The sequence below is a fragment of the Globicephala melas genome, chromosome 2 (assembly GCF_963455315.2).
Source record: "Globicephala melas chromosome 2, mGloMel1.2, whole genome shotgun sequence".
Taxonomy (NCBI): domain Eukaryota; kingdom Metazoa; phylum Chordata; class Mammalia; order Artiodactyla; family Delphinidae; genus Globicephala; species Globicephala melas.
In genome coordinates, this window is record NC_083315.2 from 64,736,949 (window position 1) to 64,764,909 (window position 27,961).

A 27,961-nucleotide genomic window follows, 5' to 3' on the forward strand; every position below is an offset into this window, starting at 1 on the left:
AATATAAAAAGTTTGTAGAATCCTAGATATCTTTGGAGCCATAGGGGAATCTTTATGTAGGCCAGTGTATGATGACATATCTGAGATCTGTGGTATTCAACAAAGCTGGAGTTCTATAAGATGATTCATTCAGAAGACTCCTTCTGGCATTGCTTTGGAGAAATCACCAACACTAATGAAAATGTTCTTTTGTTATTGGGACTGTCAATTCATGGCTTCTTGCGCCTAAAAATGAAAACCAGCATTTAGTGCTGAATTTTGCAATGAATCTCTAGGAGGGCTTTGAGAGAATTCCTGTTTTATCATGGGAAGAGTTAAAAGTCCTTCTAAGAAAGCAAATAACTTATAAAATATGCTTATCTAGTATTAAATTTAAAAAACAGAACTTTCCATCTTTATCCTGTTGCACTGATTTTCCAAACTGCCTAAGGAATACGTGTGTCAAAAATGGACACATGGACCTGTATAGGTAGATATTTGAAAAGCAGCAGGTTTGATTAATATGGTAGAAAAAGGGGCCATAAATTCTGCCATTCCGTTTTATTTTAGCGAACACTTTTTGCTGTAATAAGAGGGGAATTAGGAAAGAATGAATTACAGGAGGGGAGCTGCCATCCCTGACTCCAGCCTCCCCTCCTTATAGGTGGATCTCAGTTCAGCCTCTGAAAATTTGATGAGCACAGGCAAAAATAGGAACAAGGGCGAATGTTCTTACAGCTCTAATTGCTCTTATTCAGCACCCCCCGCCCCCGGGTTCTCAGCACTGCTACTGCCTAGCGTAGTCTGCCAGTAGGGCCCAGATATTCCAACGGGCAAACAAAAACCATAGGTCCTCTAAAAAAAAAAAAAAAAGTGGTTGGTAGGGAGAAGGGGTGGTGGGGAGGGAAGACACAGAGAAAGGCTGCACGTGGTCAGTACTCACTTGGGTGTGCGTGGTGCTGATACCCAGGCCCCTCAGTACTCACTTGGGTTGTGCGTGGTGCTGATACCCAGGCCCCAGCTGAGACCCTGCTCTCATCTCTACAGCCACAGAACACTGAGAGAAAAACCAGAGAGGAAAGATCAGCTCCTCTCTGCAGTCTATTAGATAGATTCAACCAAGGTGAAATCCAACACTGCTTTCTAGTCCAGCACAGATACGTATGTTAAAACACCAATCAGGCACTTGAAATTTATTTGATGTGCCACAAAAATTGTGAGGTGGGAGGGTCTTTAGAGGTCATCCAGGTAAATCTCATTTTCTATCAGGAAGAAGAAAGTGGCAAAGGCTAGAGCTTGGCAAGCTGACCCCCACCTTCCCAGAGTAACAGTTCCACAGGGAAGCTCTTCTCCTGAGAAGATTCCCATCACTTTGATGGGCATTCTTGTTATTCTAGGGTGATGCTCTCTGACTTGATTCTTGGGCCCTATCCCTCTACACTAAAAACGGGCTTTGAGCTGAAGAGCTCCAGTAAAACCAGAGCAGAAATACAAATACCTTCTCAGATGTGCTGGGGACAGGCCTACAGGCTGCACTGGCCATGTGGGATCAGACCTTAGTTGTTTGTTTCAAAGAGCATGAAAAGCTACAGCTGTAGGCCTCAAAATATGACATCCCTAGCAAATACTTTTTACTCCTACCCTTGTTTCTACGTCGGTCCATTCAGACTCTGTTCCATCTGGTTGGGCAGGTGCTATTGTGGAAGATCTTCGTTTTCGACTACAGAAAAAGGGAAAACACAGTGCAACAGTTATTTTTTGTATCTGAGAATAGGAAATATATTAGAAATAGGGAAATACCATATATACTCCTTCAGAGGCTAGTCTGTTCCTCAAGAATGAGCAGCTAAGAAGATGACAGCCCTCTAAAGAAAGGAATTTGATGATCACTCACCCAGTTGGTGATTCTTGTTTCAAAGTCTCAATTTCAGTAAACTGGACAGATTGTCCACCACCCCTTGTTTTATAAACATCACCCTACAGCCAAGAGAAAAGGTCACCATTACACTTTTTATACATCCAAAGGGTAAACATACATATATATTTCAAATTAAATTTAAGACTCTACTGTTTTATGGAAACTCCCATCCACAAAACCAGATGGTGCTTGGACTGCTGGGTCTGTACCGTTAAAATACTTTAAAGATTTGTGTACATATCTCTCACTAAACAAAAGAAGTCCATAAACAAAAGAAGTCCAATGTAATATAATTAGTAGCATTCTTAATTGTAGAAAATAACATTCCTTTTTTATTCAACCTATAATTTAAAAACTACACTAGAGATCAAGAAATCTGTCAGAAATTTCTAAATGTTAGAAGGCGATATACTTTCTTCTCTGGATGTAGCCCTCCTCTCATATTCAAATAACAGTACAGTTGTTTTTGTTTTTGTTTTGCCGCACTGTACAGCTTGTGGGATCTTAGTTCCTGGTCCAGGGATCGAACTCGGGCCCTCGGCTGTGAAAGCGCAGAGTCCTAACCAAGGACTGCCAGGGAATTCCCTCAAGTGACAGTACAGTCAAAGGTAAGAGTTCTTTGTTTGGTTTACTTCTTAAGTAGGGGTTAAAACAAAACACATATTAATTAAAAGTACATAATACATCTGGAGCTCCTCTAACAAACCTGAGACTCTAAGCCTCATTTGACAGAAAGTCGCAGATTTAGTTCCAATTCAGCAGATTCGTAATCTAAGTAGTTACTTTAGTTTTCTAACAAACAGAGGTTTTATCAAATACCCATTTAAGTTCCTGTTGACACAGAGGAAGAGTAAATGGTTTTTTGTTAAGCTTTTTAATATTTCCTTCTCTTGTGTAAATGTTTTACCTTAATTAGCTTAGTTTCAATCTCCCCATCGGAGGCTAGTTCCTGGTGGGTCAGCATGTACTTCTCACACTTAGCTAGTGCCTTTTCATTTGCAACAGATACAGTGATGGCGTGAGGGACCTGTGGCTGCATGACTGTCTCAGTTTGCAGGTTAGAGGCAGGCTTATGAGCTACCCATCTGTCTCCCGCAGAGCGTGATCGTCTGTGTCGCAGACGAACTGGTGCTACATTCTGATCAGGTTGAAAGAGGAATCAAGAAACAAGCATAACCCAGAATTAACTTAAGGGTGCTATTAGAAGTGCAGCAGTTTGGGCTACATTAGTTGGTGACAATATCAAAACAAATGCATGAACCTTTTCAAAAGCTAAACGTTACTCAAACAATTTAAATGTTCTCTTTGTATTTAAACAAAACCAACGAACATCTTTTAACACCAGCTTGTGTATATGTATTATATATTCTACTAGGGAGCTTCCCTTTCAACAAAGAATGGAAGGAAAAGTTCTGGTAATGCCGCTAGTCTTTCCTGCATAGGTGGTATTCAGGACAAGTAATTCATTTTGCATTCTTAATCAAAAACCAGTATTTGTGCCTGCTATTGTGGGGTAATCTGTTAGGTCCATGACTATGTTAAAAGCTTCAGAAAGACCAGCAGAAGCCCTAAATATATCATAAGCCTCTAAACAAAAGAGAAAATACTCCTATTACAAACCAGGACCCTCCCCAAAGCTGATGGAGCTGTAGACTACAGAATGCTAAAGGGACATAGGTATAATGACAACCTTGTGTATAAAATGATTAAAAGAATGTAAATAAAATACTTCTGAGTACTATTAAAAATCTCAAAACAGAACTTTTTGAAAAGTTCAAAAGCAATAATGGCTAAAACATACCAACTTTTTTCCCCCAAACGTTTCATAAAGGTTCCAAGAACTAGATAAAGAATATACTGTCAAATCAGCCTCTATCATACAATAAAAAACTAGATGCTTCCAGTAAAATGTTATATAACTTTAGGACAGTTAAATTTAGCACATTCAGCCTAAGGGGGAAAAAAATCACATACAGAACATAGTTAATAGTTTCTTTGTAACTTTGCAAACATCTTTCTGTTTACAAAACTGAAAGGAAATGCAGCAGTCTACCACAGCCCAAATCCTTCAAAGCTGGTCAAGTATGAACATCTAATTTAAAATGCGTATGCGGGAGAACTTAAGTGTTCTTCCCTGTACAAGAAACAAATGAAGCACTAGTGACAAATCATGATACTAAAACATGGGCAATAGAGTTTGCCACTCTGGTTGCCCAAACCTCACAACAAGCAGGAAACTTCCCATTCTTAAAATAGCTTAATGTTGAAAAGGAAGAATGTGGCTCTCATGTCCTACCATTTAGCAAAGGTGACAGATTTCTCAAACACACTTAGCAATAAATACATTCTGAAACAAGCTTTGGAAAGATGACAGTCCTTACATTCTACTATCGTTTATGAGATCAATGATATTTTAAATTTTTTCCTCAATGAAATATTATAAATTCAGTCCGCCTGACCTAATTTTTGACCAACAAACCTAGATGCATAGATACTAGCCTAAACTTTTCTCTGCTGCACTTCTAAAGAGATTTTGATTTCAAATGAAGTTAAAGGACCTCTAGTAAATCCTCTTAAATGTCTCATAGCCAAATTAGATATCACATTAATGTTGACCAGGCATAAGCAGGCCTTGAAGAGTTTTCAGTCTGTAGACTTGCATGAAATAAGGGGGATTTATTAGAGTTGATCAGAAAGACCAGCCACCATGATTTGCTCCCTAAAAAGATTTAAAGCAAAATCTGCAAAGTAAAGAACTTAAGCGACTTTAGAATTATCCGTTGCCTTGGTAAATACCTTGTAATTCATCATCATCCCTTAATAATCAGGAATGCAGGCCATTAGAAGAAGAATTCTTAAAGAGATATATTAAAATTTTACTAAATGTAAATTCACAATATTAACTTTGTCCACTTACTCAGATTCAAAGGAAAACTTTACCTTAATCCTTAAGAAGAAAATATAGACGTGAATTTGTTTAAACACCCTTGAATGAGGCAGAGCCCTTGTAAATTGAAATGAAGGCCTTGAGATTAAAAGCAATGTATTGGAGATGGAAACCTTCCTTCAGCAGTTATAAAACAGCTGGCCTGGGCTCTTCAAATAGTCAATGTCATGAAAATCAAAAAAGGGGAGGAGGGATTATTTTATATTGAAAGAGATTAAAGAGAGATAATAACCACATATAATGTATTCACCTTGATAGGACCAAGGTTTGAAAAAAGAAAAGCCATTATTGGGACAACTGGGGAAATGTAAACATGAACTGTAAGTTAGAAGGTACTTTTCAGGGTTAACGCTTTCTTAGGTGTGATGAAGATTGTGGTTATGCAGGACACGAAGCCTATGGCTTACTGTCAAAGGTTCAAGAAAAAAAATATTTACAAATCTATTTTTCAAAATAAAAGTCTGGGAAAGCAATTTTAAAAGTGAAAAGTTCGAAAACAGCAAAAAGTCTAATTTGGGGAAGAGAAACCCAATGCTCTAAGACACTCAGTCACTGACTCTGGATGCTCATCAGTTTACGCAGCTGAAAAGCACAGGTGACTCTGTGATGTGCCCCACGGACCGGCTTTCACTGAGCAGGAGGCAGTATTTCTGTGCCAAATGGGTTTAGTTTAGGCCTTTTCAGATGAAGAGCTAGGCCTCAATTTCAGGGTGATTTGATCTTCCAAACTAACAGAAAAATTAGACCTTGTTTATATTAGCACTCACCCATCTTTCCATTGAAGTTAGTTAGTTAAAAAAAACACAGAAGATTAAAATCTATTGCTACAATGCTTTAAAATAATACTGGCACTAACCCTGCTGCAGTGATCCTCTTCTATTTCTATCTCATTTCTGAGTGAAGGAACCACCTCCCTGCCTTCAGTCCAGTACATCCCTCGCCTTCTGTCTGACACGATACAAGTTTTACTTTGTCCTGGCTCCTGCTGCCTACGCCTTGCAATAGATGTAACATTGAGAGGTGTGTTGTACGAAGGAATTTTCTGCTCCCATTCCGAAATACAGGAAGCTACAGAAATGCTGCTGCAAGAGTTAGAGCACCTATGTAGCTGTGGCTGGCTCATGAGTTGCTGGCCGTTGGAAATCTGAGCAATACAGTTACTAGAAGGCTAAAAAAATTGAAGAGAAATTAATGAGCAAGACTTGAAAAAGGGAAACAATTCATTACTTTAATATTAGCACAGGCAGACATAATTTTTGTACTAAATTACTAGTTTTTATACTAAATTTGTGTTTATACTAAATTTGAAAATATTTATAAATAGAAATTTGAGAAATGCAATAATATAAAACAAAAAATTGATTCTCACAGAAATAGTCACCTAATCTGAACAAACCTTCTCTAGTACTACCAAGTTACTACACAACTACAAATAACTTACCGGTACTGGTGATGGAGAAACAGATCTTCGAGTAGCTTTTTCTCGATCGCGCTCCCGAGAGGGTCTCTCTGGCCGTTCAGTTTTGGGTTCAATAACGATAGCCTTCAGTTGTTTCAGTTTTTCATCTTTCACCCAGAGTTTATTTTGCATCTCCAGCTGTTTGGCTGCCACTCGACGCTCCTGAAGGTTATGTATGGCGATAGATATTCTAATTCAGTTATAGCAAACAAGTGCACTAGTTTACTTCCTAAAGATGACAGTTCTCCAGTTCTTCATAATGCTTATTAATTTGTTGTGACTTGTAAGGGCAGAGGAAGGAAGAGGAACTGAATAGGGGCTGCTGTGGCCGCCACCACTAAAACCCTACCCCAAGTACAAGTGATTCAGAAGGCTACCATTAGAGATGAATCATCCCTGACATGAGCACTGTATGAATGACACTCACACATTCTTTCTCCCACTTCATGGTTGTTTCTGTCACCATGCCTTGCAGCCTGGCTTCTAGTCTGCGCTTGTCAGAGAACTGTTGCTGAAGTTTCTGATTCTGGGTTTCCAGCTCCTGTTGCAGGTTGCGCTTATCTTCTTCATAGATAGTCGTTGTTTTCTCTAAAATCTCAACCTGGGAAAGTAGACCATTATGTTCAGCATTTGGTATGTAAACATTTCAAGTAGCTTTAAAATAATCTTCTTATGCAAGCATAGTTATGGAAAGAAAAATCATGGAGAAAGCATTTTCTTCTAAAACTTCATCTGGATTCCCACCTCCATTCCTAGAAATGAGAACTTTTAAACAAGTTCCTCACTGAAAGATGAAGTTATAACTGATTTCATGTGGAAATTACTTTTCCTGAAAATTAAGGCTTACAATTTAATTTTTAGGCTACTTTCAGAATATATTGGTTGAGATTAGCTTCTCTCTAGAATGAATGTGTACCCCCTAAGTGATCCTCAGTAAATGAGAGAACATTACACAGTAGTAAATCAAAAAGGAAGCTATAGTCAAAGCTAAACCGTAGAACATTCTCTTCGATTGCTAAAGTCTATTTCATAAAATTAAAGAGTGTATTACCCCTTTTGTGCTTTTCACTCATATTTCCTCTTTTTGGGGATGGGATGAAGATTAGTAAATAACCAAATGATAACTCCCAGTAAGCAGCAGCTGCAGGCCAGTGTAGAAAAACGGCTAAGTCAGAGCCCAGTGCTAAATGCACACCCATTGTAATACCAAAGCCAACCTTGTATTCTAAAGTTTTGTTTTTCTTTTCCAGTCGTTCAATTTCCGATTTCTGTCCTGAGATCACCTTTTGTTTTTCACTTAGTTTTCCTTGAATGTAGTTTTCTTTATTTAAAACAGCACTGTCAAATTCTTGCAACAAAGCTTTAAAAGTAATAGCTGAAACAAGAGCATGCAGGTCAAGTTTACTCCGATTCAGAAATAACCAATGAAATCAACTTTTATGTGATGTGGGCAAGTTATTTTTTCTGAGCACATTTCCTCATTTCAAAATGGGGATTTAAATACCACTTATCATCTTCATAAGAAAAATGTGAGATAAGTGTAAGTACATTCACTGAGCACTTACTATGTACCAAGCTGTTCCTGTCCTACATGATTTTCATACATTATCTCATTTATCCTTACAGCACCCTCTGAGGTAGGAGCAATGGCAATCCCCATTTTGCGGATGGAAACTAGAAATAAAGGATTAGGTGATTTTCTCAAAGATAGTTATTAATACATGTTAAATGCCTTGCAAATAAGTAACTAGTAGGAACTAAAAAGTAACTTATCCCTTTGATCATCACTGTTGATTTTTGAAAGGGAGAAATTCATACCCACTTTTCTGTTTTGTTTTACCTCCTTGGAATATAAAATGATGCCTTGGGGACTACTAAGTTCAGAGACAAAATAACCCTTCCTTGAAGATTCTATCCGAACAAAGAACTCAATTCCCTGCAAATTTCTGGTGTTAAAATGACTGCAGTTTTGCACTTACACTGTTTGTGAAACTCATCAATCATCATTTGTCGTAGGTGATGTCGTTTCTCTAGTGCTTCAATCAGCCTGGGAAGAGTCTGCTCGTCATTGATATCCAAAATTTCGCAGGATGGCAAAGGTGGAAAACTCTGCAAAACCACTTCTGAAACCAGCAGTTCTGTATTGAGTTATTAAAAATAAAAAGTTAGTTACACAGGAAAAAAAGTTACTCAAACAAGTTTTAACACTGTGAAAAGATCCCCAGTCAACATTGTACCTTGTTGGGCTGTCATAATACGTCCTTAAAAATGTTACAATAAAGAAGGAAAAATGGAAAAAAAAGGTATATAATAAAAGAAATGTCACTTATACTTTGGTTCAGATTTTTTTTTGCACTTGCTTTTTGAGGGGAAAGGAAGTAAACAGTTTTCTTATGTGAAACAGATTTTTTTAAAAAGAGAGAGACAGGCAGACTCATCAGTGGGCAGATGACATAACAGCGGCTCATACCATCTCCAACAGGACCTCCCCGGGCCTGGTTTCTGTATCGCCTTCCCGGCGTTAAACCACTTATTGCCTTGTCTGTTGGTCTTGCTACTTCAACTTCTTGGGTCACTTCTGCAAATCTCATGACTTGCTAAGATACAAAATAAATGGGGTTTGTTTTTTTAAACAAATAAGCATATCCAAGTCTTTCTAAAGAAATTAGTAAATGAAACGGTAATAGATTGGTCATTAGTTCACTTCTGTAACTAATGGTTCTGTATCAGTTTAAAAAATGTTCAAAATGTTATTCTTCACATCCAAATGGTTGTTTTCTTTATAGAAAGTCAGACTTTATAAAGGCATTAAAATTACCAAGCTTTCTTCATAATCTTCAGCCTTTGGATTCACACACACGATCAGACGTACTTTCCCTTCCCCATCAAAGTAGTTCTTGAACAGATGGGTTAACTTTGAATCTCGATATGGAACCATCTATAAATATATTCAAATCCAAATACATAAGGCAGAAAATGCACACAAACAAAACTATACGAATGTCCAAAGGCTGCTGCTTACCTTGTTAGTTCCATACGTTTGATTCTCTCTCAGGACCTCCATACACGTTCTTAGCGTCATTAGTGACTGATTAATGTTACCTGACAGAAAAATGTACACAGAAGACATTTGAAGACAACAATTGAGTAGCTAGAGTGTGGTCTGTTTGCCTATGAAATCCCTACTTCATAGAACTGTAAGATGGAAATTACAAATGACAGATTTTAGTGGCTCAACTTAAAGAGCTGTCCATATCTGGCAGTGTTGCGGGAGAGGGTGAGTACCGTCCTTCAGGGGCTCTATCATAAAGACTCTCCACTGAATGCATTATGTTTCATGACCCATAAAGTTTCTTCCAAATCTTAAATACTGTGATGTGAAAGAGTATATTAGATACAGATGTTTAATATCCTCATAATAAAATCTTTTCTCTAAAGCGTGACCATTTCAGGCTACAGTTGGCTCCATCCGGACACTGAAGTCTCCCCTGCACCAGGAGGAGCTCCTGTCTCTACCAGTCAAGTACCTTAAGAGCCAACTGAATCTGTTCCCTCAATATCTAAACAAGGGTTTCTTAGGCAGCATACTTGTTAGTCCTGGCCACTCGTTTGAATTTCTCAGTCAAGGCAAGTCTGACAGATCTATCAAGCCAACAATACAGGAGACCTCACCTGCATAGACCCCAGAAGTACCTGAGAATTTTTTCATCCTGAAACCTTAAGGTCAGCTGACTCCACCATGCTTTCATTCTTAGCTGCCTCTCAAAACACAGAGCTTGGGCTTCCCTGGTGGTGCAGTGGTTAAGAATCCCTCTGCCAATGCAGGGGACACGGGTTCGAGCCCTGGTCCGGGAAGATCCCACATGCCGTGGAGCAACTAAGCCCACGCGCCACAACTACTGAGCCTGCGCTCTAGAGCCCACAAGCCGCAACTAGAGAAAACCCGCGTGCAGCAATGAAGACCCAACACATCCAAAAATAAATAACAGAAAAGCCCACAGAGCTCATCTGCACCTCCGTGATATTCCATGATGCATGCTTTATTTTTCGTGACCCCAACTCCCACTGCCCTTCCTCCTTTTCTTCCATTGTGTCTGCAAAATCGATATTCCTGTTAACAGACTTCCCTCATGCTCAGGCCTCTCACAGAATGATCCATTCACCCCTTTCCCTAATGCCAGGGGTTCCTAACCTGGGGTCCATGTTGTCCATGGGTACACTCCAGGGAGTCTGCATGCATGGATGGGAAATAAATTACATCTATTTCTACTGATCTCTGAAATTTAGCCATTTCTTTCATTTGAATGTAGGCCAGAAACCTACAGTGGTGATAGTAGTACCACCTGTGAGTTTTAATCAGTAGAAGTCACAGGTACTTTTATAACACTATGGTTTATTGTTGATCTCAAGATACTTTGAAATTATGCAGTTATTAGACATGCTGATGGGATTTTATTTAAGGCTTTTAATAAAGCACATAAATTACTATATGACAAAGGTTTTAAGAATACTTTAAAAAACACATTTCAGTCTAATTGGTTTCCTTTTTAGTCCTGTATTTTATGTTACACATTCTAAAATATCATTCTGATTGGTGTCCACAAGCTTTACCCCATCCCATGGCAAAGCCCTGCAACCTTACTTTTATTTCCCAGAAGGGTGGTGCTTCCCCTGCAGCCCTGTAGTCTTGTGAATAAAAGTTGTTTGTTTTCTAAAGCCTGACATTTTATAAGGATGGTGAGTAGAGGGAGGCCAGCAACATTTTCTCAGTTCCTTACTGCTGCCTTCAAATAAATGTTCCCCATACATGCCAGCTCCTGGGTCAACTTCAGGATCTAAGAGGAAGGTCACTCTGACCTGCCATCAGAGGGCCCCAGCCCCCTCAAGTCCAGTAGACCTTTCTCTCTTTACCACTGCAACCACACTCTGAACCTTGTCACTCAGAACTGCAGCACCTCTAGAAACCTGAGGCTAAACTGTGCCCCAGGCACAATCTCCTCCTCTTCTAGCTCTCACTCCCTAACCATGTCACACCTATTCCCCATCCTTATCAACACTGGTAGTGCTTTCTGTTTTTCCCCCCAAAGCATCAGAACCCTCAGGTTTCTACTTTCCTCCCAATCCAGCTAAACCTCTTTTCCCATCAAGGTTAATCCTTCCTCTTGTGATCTGGATTCCGGATGCTGTGTCTTCTTATAAAGACGTAGAGAGAGAGAGAGAGAGAGACAGAGAGAGAGAGACAGAGACAGAGAGAGACAGAGAGAGACAGAGACAGAGACAGAGAGACAGAGAGAGACAGAGACAGAGAGAGAGAGAGACAGAGAGAGACAGAGAGACAGAGACAGACAGAGACAGAGACAGAGACAGAGAGAGAGAGACAGAGAGAGAGAGAGACAGAGAGAGAGAGAGACAGAGAGAGAGAGACAGAGAGAGACAGAGACAGAGAGACAGACAGAGAGAGAGAGAGAGAGACAGAGAGAGAGAGAGACAGAGAGAGAGAGACACAGACAGAGAGAGAGAGACACAGAGAGAGAGAGACACAGACAGAGAGAGAGAGAGAGAGAGAGAGACAGAGAGAGAGAGACAGAGACAGAGAGAGAGAGACAGAGAGAGAGAGAGAGAGAGAGAGAGAGAGACAGAGAGACAGAGAGACAGAGACAGAGAGAGAGAGACAGAGACACAGAGAGACACAGAGAGAGAGAGACAGAGAGAGACAGAGAGACAGAGACAGAGAGACAGAGACAGAGAGACAGAGAGAGACAGAGACAGAGAGAGACAGAGAGACAGAGACAGAGAGACAGAGAGAGAGAGAGAGAGACAGACAGAGAGAGACAGAGAGAGAGACAGAGAGAGAGAGAGAGAGAGACAGAGAGAGAGTTTTTAGTCATTCCATACTCCCTCAAGTCACCTAGCTACTCCTCCACTCTCTCCTTCCCAGTCTCTCTAGATTAATCATCTCAAGGATTTGTTGTCCAAGGCCCTGCCCTCAGTTTGTTCCTCTTTGTTTTCCATGGATAATCTTATCTTCCCCATTGCTTAATTCATGCTTTTATTGGCAAAACCTAAACCTATAAACCTCAAGTCAAATCTCTCTTCCAAATCCATGTACCTCTCTGCATCCAATTACTAGGCACCTACACTTGAATAAATTGATATATCCAACACAAAACTCTTAACTGCCCATACCTGCACCTCAAGCTACTTCTCCTCAATCAAGATCTTCCTTGATTTACCCTCTTCTCTTCCTTCCTCTCCACATCCAGATGGGCCTACTTCTGAACCACCTCTTAGTTTTGGCTGACCTTTGCCTCCAGATGACACGATTGCTCATCTGAATTATGCAAAAGGCTCCTGACTGCTTTTCATCTCTCTAGACTTGCCTCTGGTAAATTAATCTGCTACACTGGGGAAATGGTCTTTCTAAAACTAATCCTTCATTGACTGTGTAACGGCAGAAAGATAACAAGTTTTGAAAGTTCAACCAACCTGGGTTTGAACCAGGCTCTAACCTTGGGAAAATTACTTAACCTCTTCCAATCTGAAAACTGGGTACGATACAATCCTGAAAAGTCACAATCAAGAAATCAAGCCCACGTATAGTAGATACTATGAAACACACTAGTCCCTTAATAATTGGTAGTCACCATTATTCCTTCAAGAAAAAATTCAGACTAATATGATAGTCAAGGGTCTTAATGACTTTGCCTTGCCCTTCTGCCTCAGTGGTGACGGCTCACCAACCCACACCCTACACTCCAGCTACCTTGACCCTGCCATGTTCTCTCAGGAATGATGCCTTTAATTCTATCCTTCTTCAGAGAGCTCACGCCTCAATTTAAGTGTCAACTCCACACATTCTTCCCCAAAGCCCCCCTCTCACACACAGCCCCAGAATGGATGGAGCAGTCCTGCTCTGTACTCCCACAGCACCTCGTGCTCACCTCCTTCACACTCTACTGAGACACTCTCTTGTACTAGATGGGCTCTCTAGGGCAGGGTGTCATCCTTTATATCTGTGTTCAACGCCTGTAACACAGTAGGTACTCCATAAATGTTATTAACGTAAAACATAACATGAACGGCTGTACTAAGTGAAAGATTAAAAGAGAAAAACACGCACACAGATTTCCTCTCAACTGGCTTTTGTATTCAAAGGCTCTTGTATTCAAAGATTTTTCCTATCTCCAGAAGCCGATTTTTACCACTTTGAATGTTGGAGTAACTATTCAATCACTTAATTTCATGGACCCAGTACTGACACGCCAGCCATAGATATAATAGACACTTTCAATATGAGTATAACCTATTTATATTTATTTTACTCACTTTTCCTCATTCTTAAAGAAATCAATGTGTTGTAACAGATCAATACCAAACCAGCATAACTAAAGAAAAAGCACTGGTCACTTAGCCTCTACATTTTTAGTCAAATTGAAGACAGTTACGCATAAACCACCTATCAATAAGTGACGATAAACGGGCATGGCAAGTTTCTGAAAGTTGTAGCAATAAGTAAGTGCTATGTTTTGCTCACCAGCTTCACGTAACCTGTTCCCTTCTGCTTTTGTCCGGTTAGTTCTTTCACTTCCAGCAAGATCTACCAAGGACAACTGGCTAATGGTGATTTGTTCTTTTTCCTGAAGGGAAGATTATAATGCCAGTAACATAAGTTATAACTAGTTTACAATGTTCTCTAAATATATTCAAATCAAATCAAGTCTTATGAATACAATGTTTGCACAATACAAAACGTATAGTAGGGGTGAAGGATACATGTTTTGGGGGAAGAGTTTGCTACAAGCATATGATAAATATCCTCAGGACATTACTTGCCCATTGTCTGGTCTTCTACGTTATACTGTGAGCTCCACAAGAACAGGAATTCTGCCTTTTAACCACTTCATCTCCAGCACCTGCACAGTGCCTAGCACTCAGCAGGAGCTCAATAAATGTCTGCTAAACAGTGAGCCTACAGCAAGGCTAAATATTTGTATAATGAGATATTTGATAATTTTACAGTCTAATAATTTCATAATACTCTAATAACTTATAAGAAATGAAAGTCAAGAGATACATAACTGATACTATAACATTAGATGTGATTCAATGGAAAGCAAGTGCATAGAGACTTGACTTAAAAGGATTTTCTAGCTAACATTTATCAAGTGCTGACTGTAAGCCAGGCAATGGACTATAAAACTTTACATGCCTCACCTCCTTTAACCCTCACAGCATTACAAGGAGTTTATTACAATTAGGTGAGACAAGCTAGTAAATGCCTGGGAATCAGAATTCAAATCCTGGTGGTCTTTAGTACCATGCTGTACTATCTACTCCTGCCATCTGAAAACCTTCGTGATATACCACAATTTCACGATATGTTTTGAATGGAATTACATTTTAATAGCTTAAAGTTATTAAATGATTTATATGTTCAGGCTCAAATGCTGTTACTAATTGATATAAGCCTTGTAGCATGACAGGCCCAGCAGTAAAGAGTGATCAGCAGATGGGGGGCCCTACTGGCCTATCAGCCGAGAGAAGGACAATCTAGAATTGGCCACTCCTGAACTCTACCGAGCCTGGAGAGTTAACTGCTGACATTTAAACACCATTAACTGAAGTTCTACGTACAAAATGAGTCTTCAGAGATAAAGTAAAATACATGTTATGATTCATTGTTTTATCTCCTCTATTAGATATTTAAAAAGATTTGTAAACCTTTTTCACAACAAAATTCCAGGTTCTAAGATTTAATAGCCAGTTTCCCAAAACTATACTATCTAATTAATGGAACATTTTTTTTAAATGTCATCACCTACACATATATTAATTCTAGAGCAATATTCAGTGTAATGAAACCTCCATGATTTACGTCTGATTCCCAAAATTAAGGATTCAGAACAAGAACACACTCCACACGTTAAATCTTTACCTGTAAGACATTGTCTCCATCCGCATCCAAGGGAGCCTGAACTAATTTAATGTTGAACACGCTATGGGAACGGCTGGACTCACGATTCAAATGTGTGTTAGCAATTCGTCGCTTTTTCTGGCCTACAGTGACAGAGAAATCATTGATCAAATCTCTGAGTCATTTCAGTGTACATACTTTCTACCAAACCAAAAAGTATTGTCAAATTAGAGTAGCAGCTTTCAGGATTATATTTATCACTGTATATATCTGTAATTCTAGCTCTGCTTCTAACCTCTCCAGAAAACTTCAAAAGCCTCCTCAGTAGATTTCACTTCTACTTCTGTACATCCTGCAACATACATGTTATGGTTCTTATCTTCGCGAAGCAACTTAGATTGTGGAGGTCTATGGGAAAGAAAAAACATTAGTTTCCTATATTATGAGATACTGATATTGCAACTTAAGGACTAAAATGTCAGGCAACATGACATCCATTCTTATAACGGGAATAAGCCTAAGCAAGACTCCAGAAGCATATTACACTTGGATAAGAATAAGGATATATAGTAAAAAGATTAGTTACATAACAGGATAACAGGAATCTATTTTGTTTTAAAAGCTTTGCTCTAATTTGTTCTAACAAAGCACATGAAACAACACTTACTAAACAATTAGAGATCAAAGTAGTAGTATAGCACCATCACATGCACAGGTTAAGCATCAAAATCTAGCATTTTCTTAATTTTAAAAGATCAACAGATAGAGCTGGTTCTGACTTCAGTGTCAACAAAAAACAAATTCAGAAGGAGTTTGGTATATACCAGGAGTGGCAATCCTTTCAAAGTGGCTGGTCAAGTTTTAGTCTAAGGTAGGATGAGGATGGGAAAGGTGCTGCCTGTTTGGCCTCAGTCTTGTGAATGGTGGGGGTAGAAACATTTACCAGCCACCATTATTCAGCAAATGGCAGATTTCTCAGGGACCAAGGAGGGGCTTAGAAGTAGCAGCCGGCCCAGTACCAATGAAAAACCACCTACATGCAAACATGCCACAGATGCCAACCACTAGTATAACTGCACCCTTCTCCTTAAGAAAAGAGCACCATCACATACACAAAATCTGTGTTCCTCATGGGCGCGCTGCAACTATTCCACCTACCAAAGGAATAAGGTAGAAGTTACTGTTTCTATAGCAGCCATCTCACAGCAACACGTTCAGTCCAGAGTATCTGACAGTCACGATGAGTCGTATCTTAAAAATCCTCTGCTTCTAATATTTCTTCATTGTATTAAAAACTAAACCTTAAACCAGCTCAAAAAAGCAGGTTAATCACCACCCTAACAAATAAAATCTGAATTCACTGCCAAGTAAGCACCCTGTGAGTTCATTCAAGGAGTTACCCGAAAGGTTACAAGGCATAGTCACATTTGTCAGTCTTCACTTACATAACAAAACCAAGAGAGGCTTCTTAGAAAACAATCTCATTTGGAACAAATCCAACAGAAACTTGGCACATGTGCAGACATGAAAGTGATTGGTAGCAGTGAATGACATCACAAAAGTTTAGGAAAATGGGTACATACAACTGATACTTTGAAACAAATGGGAAAGTAATTAGTCTATAAATTGTTTAATATAAATAAAAGTGGGGGGGCTTCCCTGGTGGCGCAGTGGTTGAGAGTCCGCCTGCCGATGCAGGGGACACAGGTTCTTGCCCCGGTCTGGGAAGATCCCACATGCCGCGGAGCGGCTGGGCCCGCGAGCCATGGCCGCTGAGCCTGCGTGTCTGGAGCCTGTGCTCCGCAACGGGAGAGGCCACAACACTGAGAGGCCCACGTACAGCAAAAAAAATAATAATAATAAAAAATAAATAAAAGTGGGTATACAGACACCTGTTCTCAGTCTAATGGTTTTCCAAATCTAGCTGTTCCTCCACTAATATTCACTGAGTCATATACACAAAAGTTAAGTAATACAACACAGGTCTTCATATTATTTGTCTTGAGAGGCCCTGACAAAGACAGCATTGAAGATAAGCATTTAGCTTAAGAACAAAACCATCAAGGAACAAGATACCAGAGTCAGCTCTGGCACAAATGTAGTTTGTGAGGCCAGATTGTAATTGCTCTTCAGTCTCAGCAGGGCAAGACCCAAGGAAATCTAAGTAATAGTCTTTTAACTCTGGTGGAATGACAATACAGATGTCACTTCTTATTGGTCAGTGATGGAAGGTCTGTGACTATTAGTTGTGCAGACAACAGCTTTAGGCTCCATTCTGTGGGGATCACCAGAACACAGATTAGAGGCTACAAACTCCCAACATTAAGTGTCAGGTTCTTAAAGGTAGCCCCAGGGCACATCAACAGGGACACTTCTTTATACAATTAAGGTCCTTGTCAAAATACAGCCCAGGGCCCACATATATACAGTAGAATATTACTCAACCATAAAAAGAAACGAAGTTGAGTTATTTGTAGTGAGGTGAATGGACATAGAGTCTGTCATACAAAGTGAAGTCAGAAAGAGAAAAACAAATACTGTATGCTAACACATATATATGGAATCTAAAAAAAAAAAAAAATGGTTCTGAAGAACCTAGGGGCAGGACAGGAATAAAGACGCAGACGTAGAGAATGGACTTGAGGACATGGGGAGGGGGAAGGGTAAGATGGGATGAAGTAAGAGAGTTGCACTGACATATATACAATACCAAATGTGAAATAGCTAGTGGGAAGCAGCTGCATAGCACCGGAAGATCAGCTGGGTGCTTTGTGACCACCTAGAGGGGTGGAATAGGGAGGGTGGGAGGGAGACGCAAGAGGGAGGGGATATGGGGACATATGTATACATATAGCTGATTCACTTCATTATACAGCAGAAACTAACACAACAGTGTAAAACAATTATACTCCAATAAAGATGTTAAAAAAAAAAAATACAGCCCAGGGCCAAGAGTTTTTCAAAAGTAAAGTCTAAGGTGAATATTCTCCTTAGATGCCTTAACCCAGTGGTTTTCCTAATACAGCTACATATCTAGTTAATATACAGAACTATTCACCAAGCACCAACTGCATGACATACGAGTTATATTTCATTTTGAAAACAAAAGTAAGCTTTATCCCCATTTATAGCTGAGGAAACTAAACCTCACTGATGTGAAGTGACTTCACCAAGGTTAAGCAGCTAAGGGACTCTCTCCACTACTTACTTAGGCTTTATGGGATCAAACGGCACCTCTTCCAATAGGTCATATATGTAATTATTATATATTTCAATATAAGAGACAAATACACCGTAGACACTATCTTCATCAACCTCTTCTGCTTTGCAAAATTCTTGTACATTTATCATATCTGCAAACTCTGGATCTACTTGTCGTCTGAAAAAAGAAAGAAAAAGCCCCAAAGTCTCATCTTACACACTGTGAGTAAATAAATGACCTCCATTACAAGCAGGAATGCACAGAGCAACTTCATTCATACTCATGGTTGGACCAACAGTTCTCCCATATCTCCCCAGATACACAACACAGGCTTTTACACCCTTTCTCACGAAGAGTGGCACCTTCCCTAAACAGTGATTCAAGGGCAGTGTGCTCAGAACCAAACAGAACATCTGGGCAAATAAACTTACTTAAGAACATCCCTCAACTTTGACCTCACTGAAGTCAATGGTCAGACCAACTTCTCCACTTCTGTTCACCATTCCCTATGCCTGAGGAGAGCACTTGACAGGGTTCCCATGAGGCCAGTGTTACAAATTTAATTACTTACTTGCTAGAGGGGGTCTTTGGATTGGGCGTGGCTTCTCTTTTCTGCCGTTCTAATAAAGCATCAACTTCACACTGTATATCCATACTATTCCTATCATTAGATTTAAAAACCTTAAAGGGGGGCAAAAATCAGACCATAATTTTTAGACTTTGACTTAAATAGTAAGAAATATACTTAAGAAATAAAAAACAATATTTAAACATATTTAAAGTTTCAAAAGGTATCCAATGCCTTAGTTCTCCCTTAATACTACTGTTATTCACAGGTATTTTGGCAGCTATGCCCTCTAGTGAGTCACAACACAAAAAAAATTAAACTTACGTATCGTTTAGCTTGAAACGACCCTATACTGTTAAAGAGCATGTCCAAACAGCGAGGAAGCAGTCCTCCTTCCCCTGGAGAACCAGTCATAGTGTGAGTTTTTCCACTTCCCGTCACACCATATGTAAAAAGGAGACCTACAATGTAACAAGTCACAGTTATATATTAATTGGCTATATCTTAAAAGTCCTCCACGTATAATATTTTTTGTATTAGAAAACACTTAAAATTAACTGCTCAACACCTCAATATATAAGGCAAATGCTAACAGCCATGAAAGGAGAAATCAACAGTAACACAATAGGGAGACTTTAACGCCCACTTACATCAATGGACAGATCATCCAGACAGAAAATCAATAACGAAACACGGGCCATAAATGACACATTAAGCCAGATGGACTTAATTGATATTTATAAAACATTCCATCCAAAAGCAGAATACACATTCTTCTCAGGTGCACATGGAACATTCTCCAGGACTGACAACATGCTGGACGACAAAACAAGCCTCAGTAAATTTAAGAAAACTGAAATCATATCAAACATCTTTTCTGACCACAACGCTAAGAGATTTGAAATCACAAGAAGAAAAACTGTCAAAAAAACCCAAATAAGTGGAAGCTAAACAATATGTTACTAAACAACCAATGGATCACTGAAGAAATAAAAAAATACCTAGAGACAAATGACAACAAAAACATGACAATCAAAAACCTATGTGATGCAGGAAAAGCAGTTCTAGCAGGGAAGTTTATAGCAATTAAAATCTTACCTCAGGAAACAAGAAAAATCTCAAACAACTTAACCTTACACCTAAAGCAACTAAAGAAAAAAGAATAAACAAAACCCAAAGTGAGTAGAAGGAAAGAAATCATAAAGATCGGAGCAGAAATAAATGAAATAGAGATGAAGAAAACAACAGAAAAGAGCAATGAAACTAAAAGCTGCTTCTTTGAAAAGGTAAACAAGACTGATAAATCTTTAGCCAGACACATCAAGAAAAAAAAGGGAGGGCTCAAATCAAGAAAATCAGAAGTGAAAACAGAGAAGTTACAACAGACACCACAGAAATACAAGGGATCATGAGAGACTACTACAAGCAAGTGTATGCCAATAAAATGGATAACCTAGAAGAAACGGACAAATTCTTAGAAAGGTGCAAGCTCCCAAGACTCAACCAGGAAGAAATAGAAAATATGAAAGGACCGATCATAAGTACTGAAACTGAAACTGTGATTAAAACCTCCCAGCAGGGCTTCCCTGGTGGCGCAGTGGTTGAGAAGTCCACCTGCCGATGCAGGGGACACGGGTTCATGCCCCAGTCCGGGAAGATCCCACATGCCGCAGAGCGGCTGGGCCCGTGAGCCCTGGCCGCTGAGCCTGCGTGTCCGGAGCCTGTGCTCCGCAACGGGAGAGGCCGCAACAGTGAGAGGCCCACATACCGCAAAAAAAAAACCTCCCAGCCAACAAAAGTCCAGGACCAGATGGCTTCACAGGCAAATTCTATCACACATTTAGAGAAGAGTTAACACCTATCCTGAAACTATTCCAAAAAATTGCAGAGGAAGGAACACTCCCAAATTCATTCTACAAGGCCACTATCACCCTGATACCAAAACTTGACAAGGGTAACACAGAAAAAATTACAGGCCAGTATCTTTGATAAATATAGACACAAAAATTCTCAACAAAATACTAGCGAACCGAGGGCTTCCCTGGTGGCGCAGTGGTTGAGAGTCTGCCTGTCGATGCAGGGGACACGGGTTCGTTCCCCGGTTGGGAGGATCCCACATGCCGCGGAGCGGCTGGGCCCGTGAGCCATGGCCGCTGACCCTGCGCGTCCGGAGCCTGTGCTCCTCAACGGGAGAGGTCTCAGCAGTGAGAGGCCCACGTACCACAAAAAAAAAAAAAAAAAAAATACTAGCAAACCGAATCCAACAACACATAAAAAAGGTCACACACCATGACCACGCTGGATTCATCCCAGGGTTCCAAGATTGAGCCAACATACATAAATCACTAAATGAGATACACCACATCAACAGAAGGAAAAAAACCTCGTGATCATCAATAGATGCAGAAAAAGCATTTGACAAAATTCAACATTCACTCATGATAAAAACCTTTATGAAACTGGATAGAGAGGGAACATATCTCAACATAAAAGCTATTTATGACAAACCCACAACCAATATAATATTCAATGGTGAAAAGCTGAAAGACTTCCCGCTAAAATATGGAAAAAGACAAGGATGCCCACTCTCACCACCAAAACAAAAGTAAACAAATGGGACCTAATTATACTGTAAAGCTTTTGCATAGAAAAGGAAACCATAATCAAAATGAAAAGACAACCCACAGAATGGCAGAAAATATTTGCAAATGATGCGACCGACAAGGGATTAATTTCCAAAATATACAAACAGCTCATGCAGCATCACACACACACACAAAAAAACCAATCAAAAAATGGGCAGAAGACCTAAACAGACATTTCTCCAAAGAAGACATACAGATGGCCAAGAGGCACATGAAAAGATGATCAACATTGCTTAGTATTAGAGAAATGCAAATCAAAACTACAATGAGATATCGCTTCACACAAGTCAGAATTGCCATGATCAAAAAGTCTACAAATAACAAATGCTGGAGAGGGTGTGGAGAAAAGGGAACCCTCCTACCCTGTTGGTGGGAATGTAAATTGGTATAGCCACTATGGAGAACAGTATGGAGGTTCCTTAAAAAACTAAAAATAGAGCTACCATAGAATGCAGCAATCCCAGGCCTGGACATATATCCAGAGAATACCATGGTTCAAAAGGATACATGCACCCCAATGTTCATTGCAGCGCTGTTTATAATAGCCAAGACATGGAAACAACCTAAATGTCCATCGACAGGTAAATGGATAAAGAAGATGTGATACATATATAAAAGGGAATATTACTCAGCCATTAAAAAGAATGAAATAATGCCATTTGCAGTAACATGGATGGACCTGGAGATTATCATACTAAGTGAAATAAGTCAGACAGAAAAAGACAAGTATCATATGATATTGCTTATATGCAGAATGTAAAAACTTAAAAAATGATACAAATGAACTTATTTACAAAACAGACTCACAGACTAAAACAAACTTATGGTTACCAAAGGGGAGGGATAAATTGGGAGTTTGGGATTGACATATACACACTACTATATTTAAAATAGATAATCAACAAGGACCTACTGTATAGCACAGGGAAATCTACTCAATATTCTGTAATAACCTATATGGGAAAAGAATCTGAAAAAGAATGGATATATATATAACTGAGTCACTTAGCTGTATACCTGAAACTAACACAACACTGTAAATCAACTATACTCCAATGCAAAATAAAAATTAAATTTGAAAAAATAAGCAAATTAAAAAAATTAAAATAACTGCTCAAAAAAGCAGGTTTAACACTACTCTGGCAAATTAAATGGGTTCAAGGCTGAACATAAACCAAGTATCTAAGCATCAAAAAAGTTTTATCAGAGAGGGAGAAAAAGAAAAATTCAACAAAACTCCAAGAATCATACCATTTTTGCCGTGAATGAGGTCATCTACCAAGGGATTAGCCACAACATCAAAGAGCTCCTTTTGGGTGGTATGAGTGCCAAATACTTGTTTAAATGAATACTGAGTCTGTGGAGAAGAAAAAAAATAAAAAGCACATAAACGGAATTCCACTATAGCTAGGCTAGAAATATATGTTTAAACATATTCAGATGTTTCCTTATGAACAATTAGATCTAGACATGAAAAAAAAATACCAATAGTCTTTAAACTTGGAATCTTTAAAAAAATTCATGACATACTTAAATTATACCAATTATAAACTGGTAAATATTTAGTTATAACTACTGAAGAGACTGCAGAAAAGTCTTGTCTACTAATGCCTCATAGACTAAGGCTGATTTTGTTTTAATTAAGTGACAAAGGAGTTCAAAAGGTATTACAACGATTCAGTTATAGACTTGTGAAAATCCTCAAGCATTACTTCATATACTATTTTACTGCTATCTATTTTTCTTTATAAAGGTGTCATTTAAAATGGCATAGCAGTATAAAACCAAGAGTTTTGATGTACTGCCCTTTTTTTTTTTTTTTTTTTTTTTTTGTGGTACGTGGGCCTCTCACTGTTGTGGCCTCTCCTGTTGCGGAGCACAGGCTCCGGACGCACAGGTTCAGCAGCCATGGCTCACGGGCCCAGCCGCTACGCAAGCATGTGGGATCCTCCCGGACTGGAGCACGAACCCGTATCCCCTGCATCGTTAGGCGGACTCTCAACCACTGCGCCACCAGGGAAGCCCTGTACTGCCTTTTTTTTTTTTTTTTTTTTTGCGGTACGCGGGCCTCTCACTGTTGTGGCTTCTCCCGTTGCGGAGCACAGGCTCCGGACGCACAGGCTCAGCGGCCATGGCTCACGGGCCCAGCCGCTCCGCGGCATGTGGGATCTTCCCGGACCGGGGCACGAACCCGTGTCCCCTGCATCGGCAGGCTGACCCTCAACCACTGCGCCACCAGGGAAGCCCTGTACTGCTTTTTTTAAACTAGAAAATAACTGTCAATATAATCTCATCTGAGTTTTGTTTGTTTGTTTGTTCTTGGCTGTGCCACAAGGCATGCAGGATACTAGTTCCCTGACCAGGGATATAACCCTGGTGCACTGGAGTGGAAGCATGGAGTCTCAACCACTGGATCACCAGAGAAGTCCCTCATCTGAGTTCTTCTATGAAATAAATTTTAAATAAACTGTGACCTTTAAAAAAGAAATAATACTTAAATTATCAAATCTTTCAAAATATGACTATTATTATAAAACATATCTATATTATCAGAAATATTACCAAACTCCTACTTGGAAAATAAGACTGGGGACTAGGGTATATATTTCAAGGCAAATTAAAATGCCCTAATTATCCAGGGACTGGAGTTCTATTCTTCCTATTTTTGTTATTTTCTAGCTTTATTAGTTTGTAGACATTGCAATTGTTCCTGTAGTCTTCCTGAATTTCTTGCAATTTTTGCTCCATGAATGTCAATGCTATTATTTGGTGCATGAGTATTCACTAGAATTTATTATGGATTATAGCCTTTGTCACGTGGCCCCTTTTCCCTGTTTTATAACGTTTTATCTTAAATTCAACCTGCTCACATATCAATATTATGACCCTTATGTTTTTAAAATTAGCAGTTTTGTCCCCCAAAAGGAGACACGTATAGATTAGGACTCAAATACATCATCACCATCATAACAACAACTTGCACTTAACACTAACCATGTCCCAAGCACTGCCTTAGCATATTAGTGAATCATCATTTTTACAACCTCTGATGTAGGTACTATCAATTATTATGGCTCATTTTATAACTTGTTAAAGATCACACACCTACTTCAGCTAAGCTAACTCTCACCTTTGTAGAAGTTTTTATTCCAATCCTGCAAAATAGCTTTAGAGTTCACAGAAAGAACAAAGAATCTTAGAACTGAAAAGATACATACAGGTTAGTGCTGACAGGTCAATGACCTCCAAGTCCTCATGAACAATCCCCACCCTCTTCCAGGTGAAGAAAACTGAGGCAAGAAGGAACTTGCCCAAGCTCATGAAGCTAATTAGTGTCAAAGCCATTTCCATTCCAACACTTCTTCCATTTTCCAGTGTTGCCTTCTGTCAAAAAGCACTGAGAACTTTTAATCCCCACCAAACTTTTAGTACTATTTACACATACATGAACTTAACTCTAATAAAGAAGTAAAATTCAATAAGTCAGTTCTCAACTATTTTACATTCTCAAAGGCCTACTCCTCCATGAAGCCTTCCCAGACCATTCCTTCATGCTTAATCCGTAACTACTGAGTGTTTGGCAAACAGGACACATAAGGTACATATCCCCTAGACGTGTATATTACATCAGGGGAGAGACAATAAACAAGTAAATAAATCTATAGGTTGGGGTAAGTGCTGTCAAGGAAGTATAGAGAGTACAGACCACGAGAGAAGTGGGAGGGGTGCTACTGCTTACGGGGGTAATCTGGACACACTCTCGGAGGAAGCGATTTAAGCTAAAACCTAAGGATGAGGAGCCATCCCGCTAAGAGCTAAGGGAAAAGCCCTGAGGCAAGATTCTGGCTTATCGAAGCAATTTAGGATTGTATGAGTACTAAGAGGTGAGGTGGAGAGAGAGATAGCAGGAAGATTAAGCAGGATTGTGCCCATTTAAAAACTTTATTCCTTAGAAGGTTTTAAACAGGAAAATGGTGACCGGAAGGGGGGGCATAAATTAGGATTGGGATTAGCAGATACAAACTGCTATACATAAAATAAACAACATCCTACTGTATAACACAGGCAAGTGTATTCAATATCTTGTAGTAAACCATAATGGAAAAGAATATGAAAAAGAATATATACATATATGTATAACTGAATCACTTTGCTGTATACCAGAAGCTAATACAGCATTATAAATTAATGGTACTTCAGTTAAAAAAAGAAAAAGGAAAATGTGAGGTCTGATTTCTGCTTTAAAAGATGACTGGCTGCTCTGTGGCAATGGATTAGAGAAGATTCAGAGTGGAAGCAGGTGGTCCAGCTGGCTTCAGCATAATCTTGTTAATGTTACTCAAAGTGTGGTCAGCAGGCAGGCCAATGCCCCTCTGAGAGCTGTCTGTCTCCAGTCCAGGGGGAGGTAATTACAGAGATGGAGGGTAAATGCTTAGAACCTCTGTAGCCATTTCACACAGCTGCAACATCCCAGCATGTGATCAGTGGGGCTTATCTCTGAACAGATTATAAACCAGTCCTCTGCTGTCTAACTTTGCCTAACAGTTGTCTAACAGTTTCTTGTGGCAAAGCTGCACAAAAGTATCAGTCACCATGCACTGAAAATAAAAAAGCTGCTTCTTCACCACAGTTTGAGAAGCACTTGTCTCCGTAATGAATAACAGGCCTCAGACGAGGGTAGTGGCAGTGGAGATAGAACTGAAAGGACAGTTTCCAGATACACACTGGAGCAGAACTGAAAGGATCTACTAATGAATGGGATATGAGGGGGGACAAGAGAAAGGTAGGGACAGGGTGTCTGGTTTGAGCAAATAGATGGTGGAGGTGCTATTTATTGACAAGAAAAAACAAGGGAGGAAGTGATCTAGAGGGGAAAAAACTCAAGAGTTCTTTTGGACATGCCTGTGTGACATCCAAGCAGTGGACGTTCAAGTTGAGAGTTAGAGAAAAGATTTAGTCTGGAGATAAAAATTCCAAAATTATTACCATATCATCAACATGTAAAGCCATGGAAAAGTATAGATAGGGAAGAGAGCCCTGGGTATAGCCCGACCTGGTATTTAGAGGTTGGAAAAGGAGGCGAAGCCTGCAGACAGTGGCCAGTGAAAGACAGAACATGGAGAATTGGAGCGGAAGACAGGACAGTGCTGCTGAGAAATAGATCATAATGAAGACAAAGAGGTGTCCATCACATCTAGCAGCAAAGAGGCCACTGGTGGGCTTTTGACTAGCAATCTCCCTCGAGTAGCGTACACGAAAGAGTGAAGGCAGCTTGAAAGAGATGACACCCTGAATTAATACTTTTTTCTGCATTCCCAGAGTCCATTTCTTTAAACACACCTCTGTCTTACCAATGAGGGTCACTTGCTTAGCATCTGTGCTCCCAACTAAGTTGTAAGCTCCATAAAGGCAAGCACCGTGTCTTACTCAGTTTTTAAAGTCTCCTTCTATGCTCCAGCTTAGCACATGTTTGTGGAACTGAACTGAACTCTCTTTGTTTAACATTTTACTAAAAATAAAAACACTTCATAAGAGAGCGATACAAGTATACAATGCCGGGGCTTCCCTGGTGGCGCAGCGGTTTGAGAGTCCGCCTGCCAAGGCAGGGGACGCGGGTTCGTGCCCCGGTCCGCGAAGATCCCACATGCCACGGAGCGGCTGGGCCCAGGAGCCATGGCCCCTGAGCCTGCGCGTCCGGAGCCTGTGCTCCGCAACAGGAGAGGGCACAACAGTGAGAGGCCCGCGTACCGCAAAAAAAACCAAAACCAAAAACCATCAAGTATACAATGCCTATTAAATGTTATTTCAATCCCACACATGAAACTATATATATACATGTAACTGCCTAGCACAATCAGATATCATTCCACATTAAACTATTCCTAATATATGCTCTAAAAAGCAATAATTATCCAATACAAGAAATTAATCTTCTAAAAGCAATATTCTAACTCCAGTATACCAAAGGTGTGTCTGTACAGCCCAGAAATTAAAGACACTTTTGATATGGTGGTTAGAGTGAAGTAAATAAGTCTTTCAATAAAGTGGAAACACATGAATGTTGTTAAATGGAAAACATGGAAAAGTCATTTAGGAAAGAACCTATCAATTAAAAACAGCTGCTTCCAATAGGAATTACCTCCTTATAGTCTCCATTTCGGTTGAGCCTATAACCCTCAGGAGGATGAAGTTGAACTGTTGTATTACTGATCACCTCTATGCAACACTCTTGCTCTGGGAGGCTCAGTGGGCGTACCCTGCAGTACACCTGAAAATACACGAAAGTGCTTAAAGAACAAAGGTTGACGTTTTACCTGACTTTTCATTCA

The 27,961-nt window shown here is 39.7% G+C and overlaps 1 protein-coding gene and 1 long non-coding RNA gene across 2 annotated transcripts in view; one reads left to right on the top strand and one right to left on the bottom strand.

The window, feature by feature from the left end:
• Nucleotides 1-8,623, top strand: part of LOC115862860 (uncharacterized) — a 65,011-nt gene extending 56,388 nt beyond the window's left edge. Inside the window, exons 2-3 of the long non-coding RNA XR_004043283.2 lie at nt 2,391-2,505; nt 8,320-8,623. This is a non-coding gene — a long non-coding RNA (uncharacterized lncRNA). The remainder of the gene's footprint in view (nt 1-2,390; nt 2,506-8,319) is intronic.
• Nucleotides 3-27,788, bottom strand: KIF23 (kinesin family member 23). The gene is given in 19 exon segments (XM_060293552.1): nt 3-225; nt 966-1,036; nt 1,621-1,699; nt 1,874-1,956; nt 5,701-6,012; nt 6,286-6,465; nt 6,731-6,904; nt 7,521-7,678; nt 8,283-8,441; nt 8,774-8,900; nt 9,122-9,241; nt 9,326-9,405; nt 13,838-13,940; nt 15,239-15,360; nt 15,513-15,625; nt 18,426-18,596; nt 18,991-19,100; nt 22,884-22,989; nt 27,772-27,788. Coding segments are annotated over 19 exon segments (2,301 nt in total). The 3' UTR covers nt 3-209.
• Nucleotides 27,789-27,961: the final 173 nt, after the last annotated feature.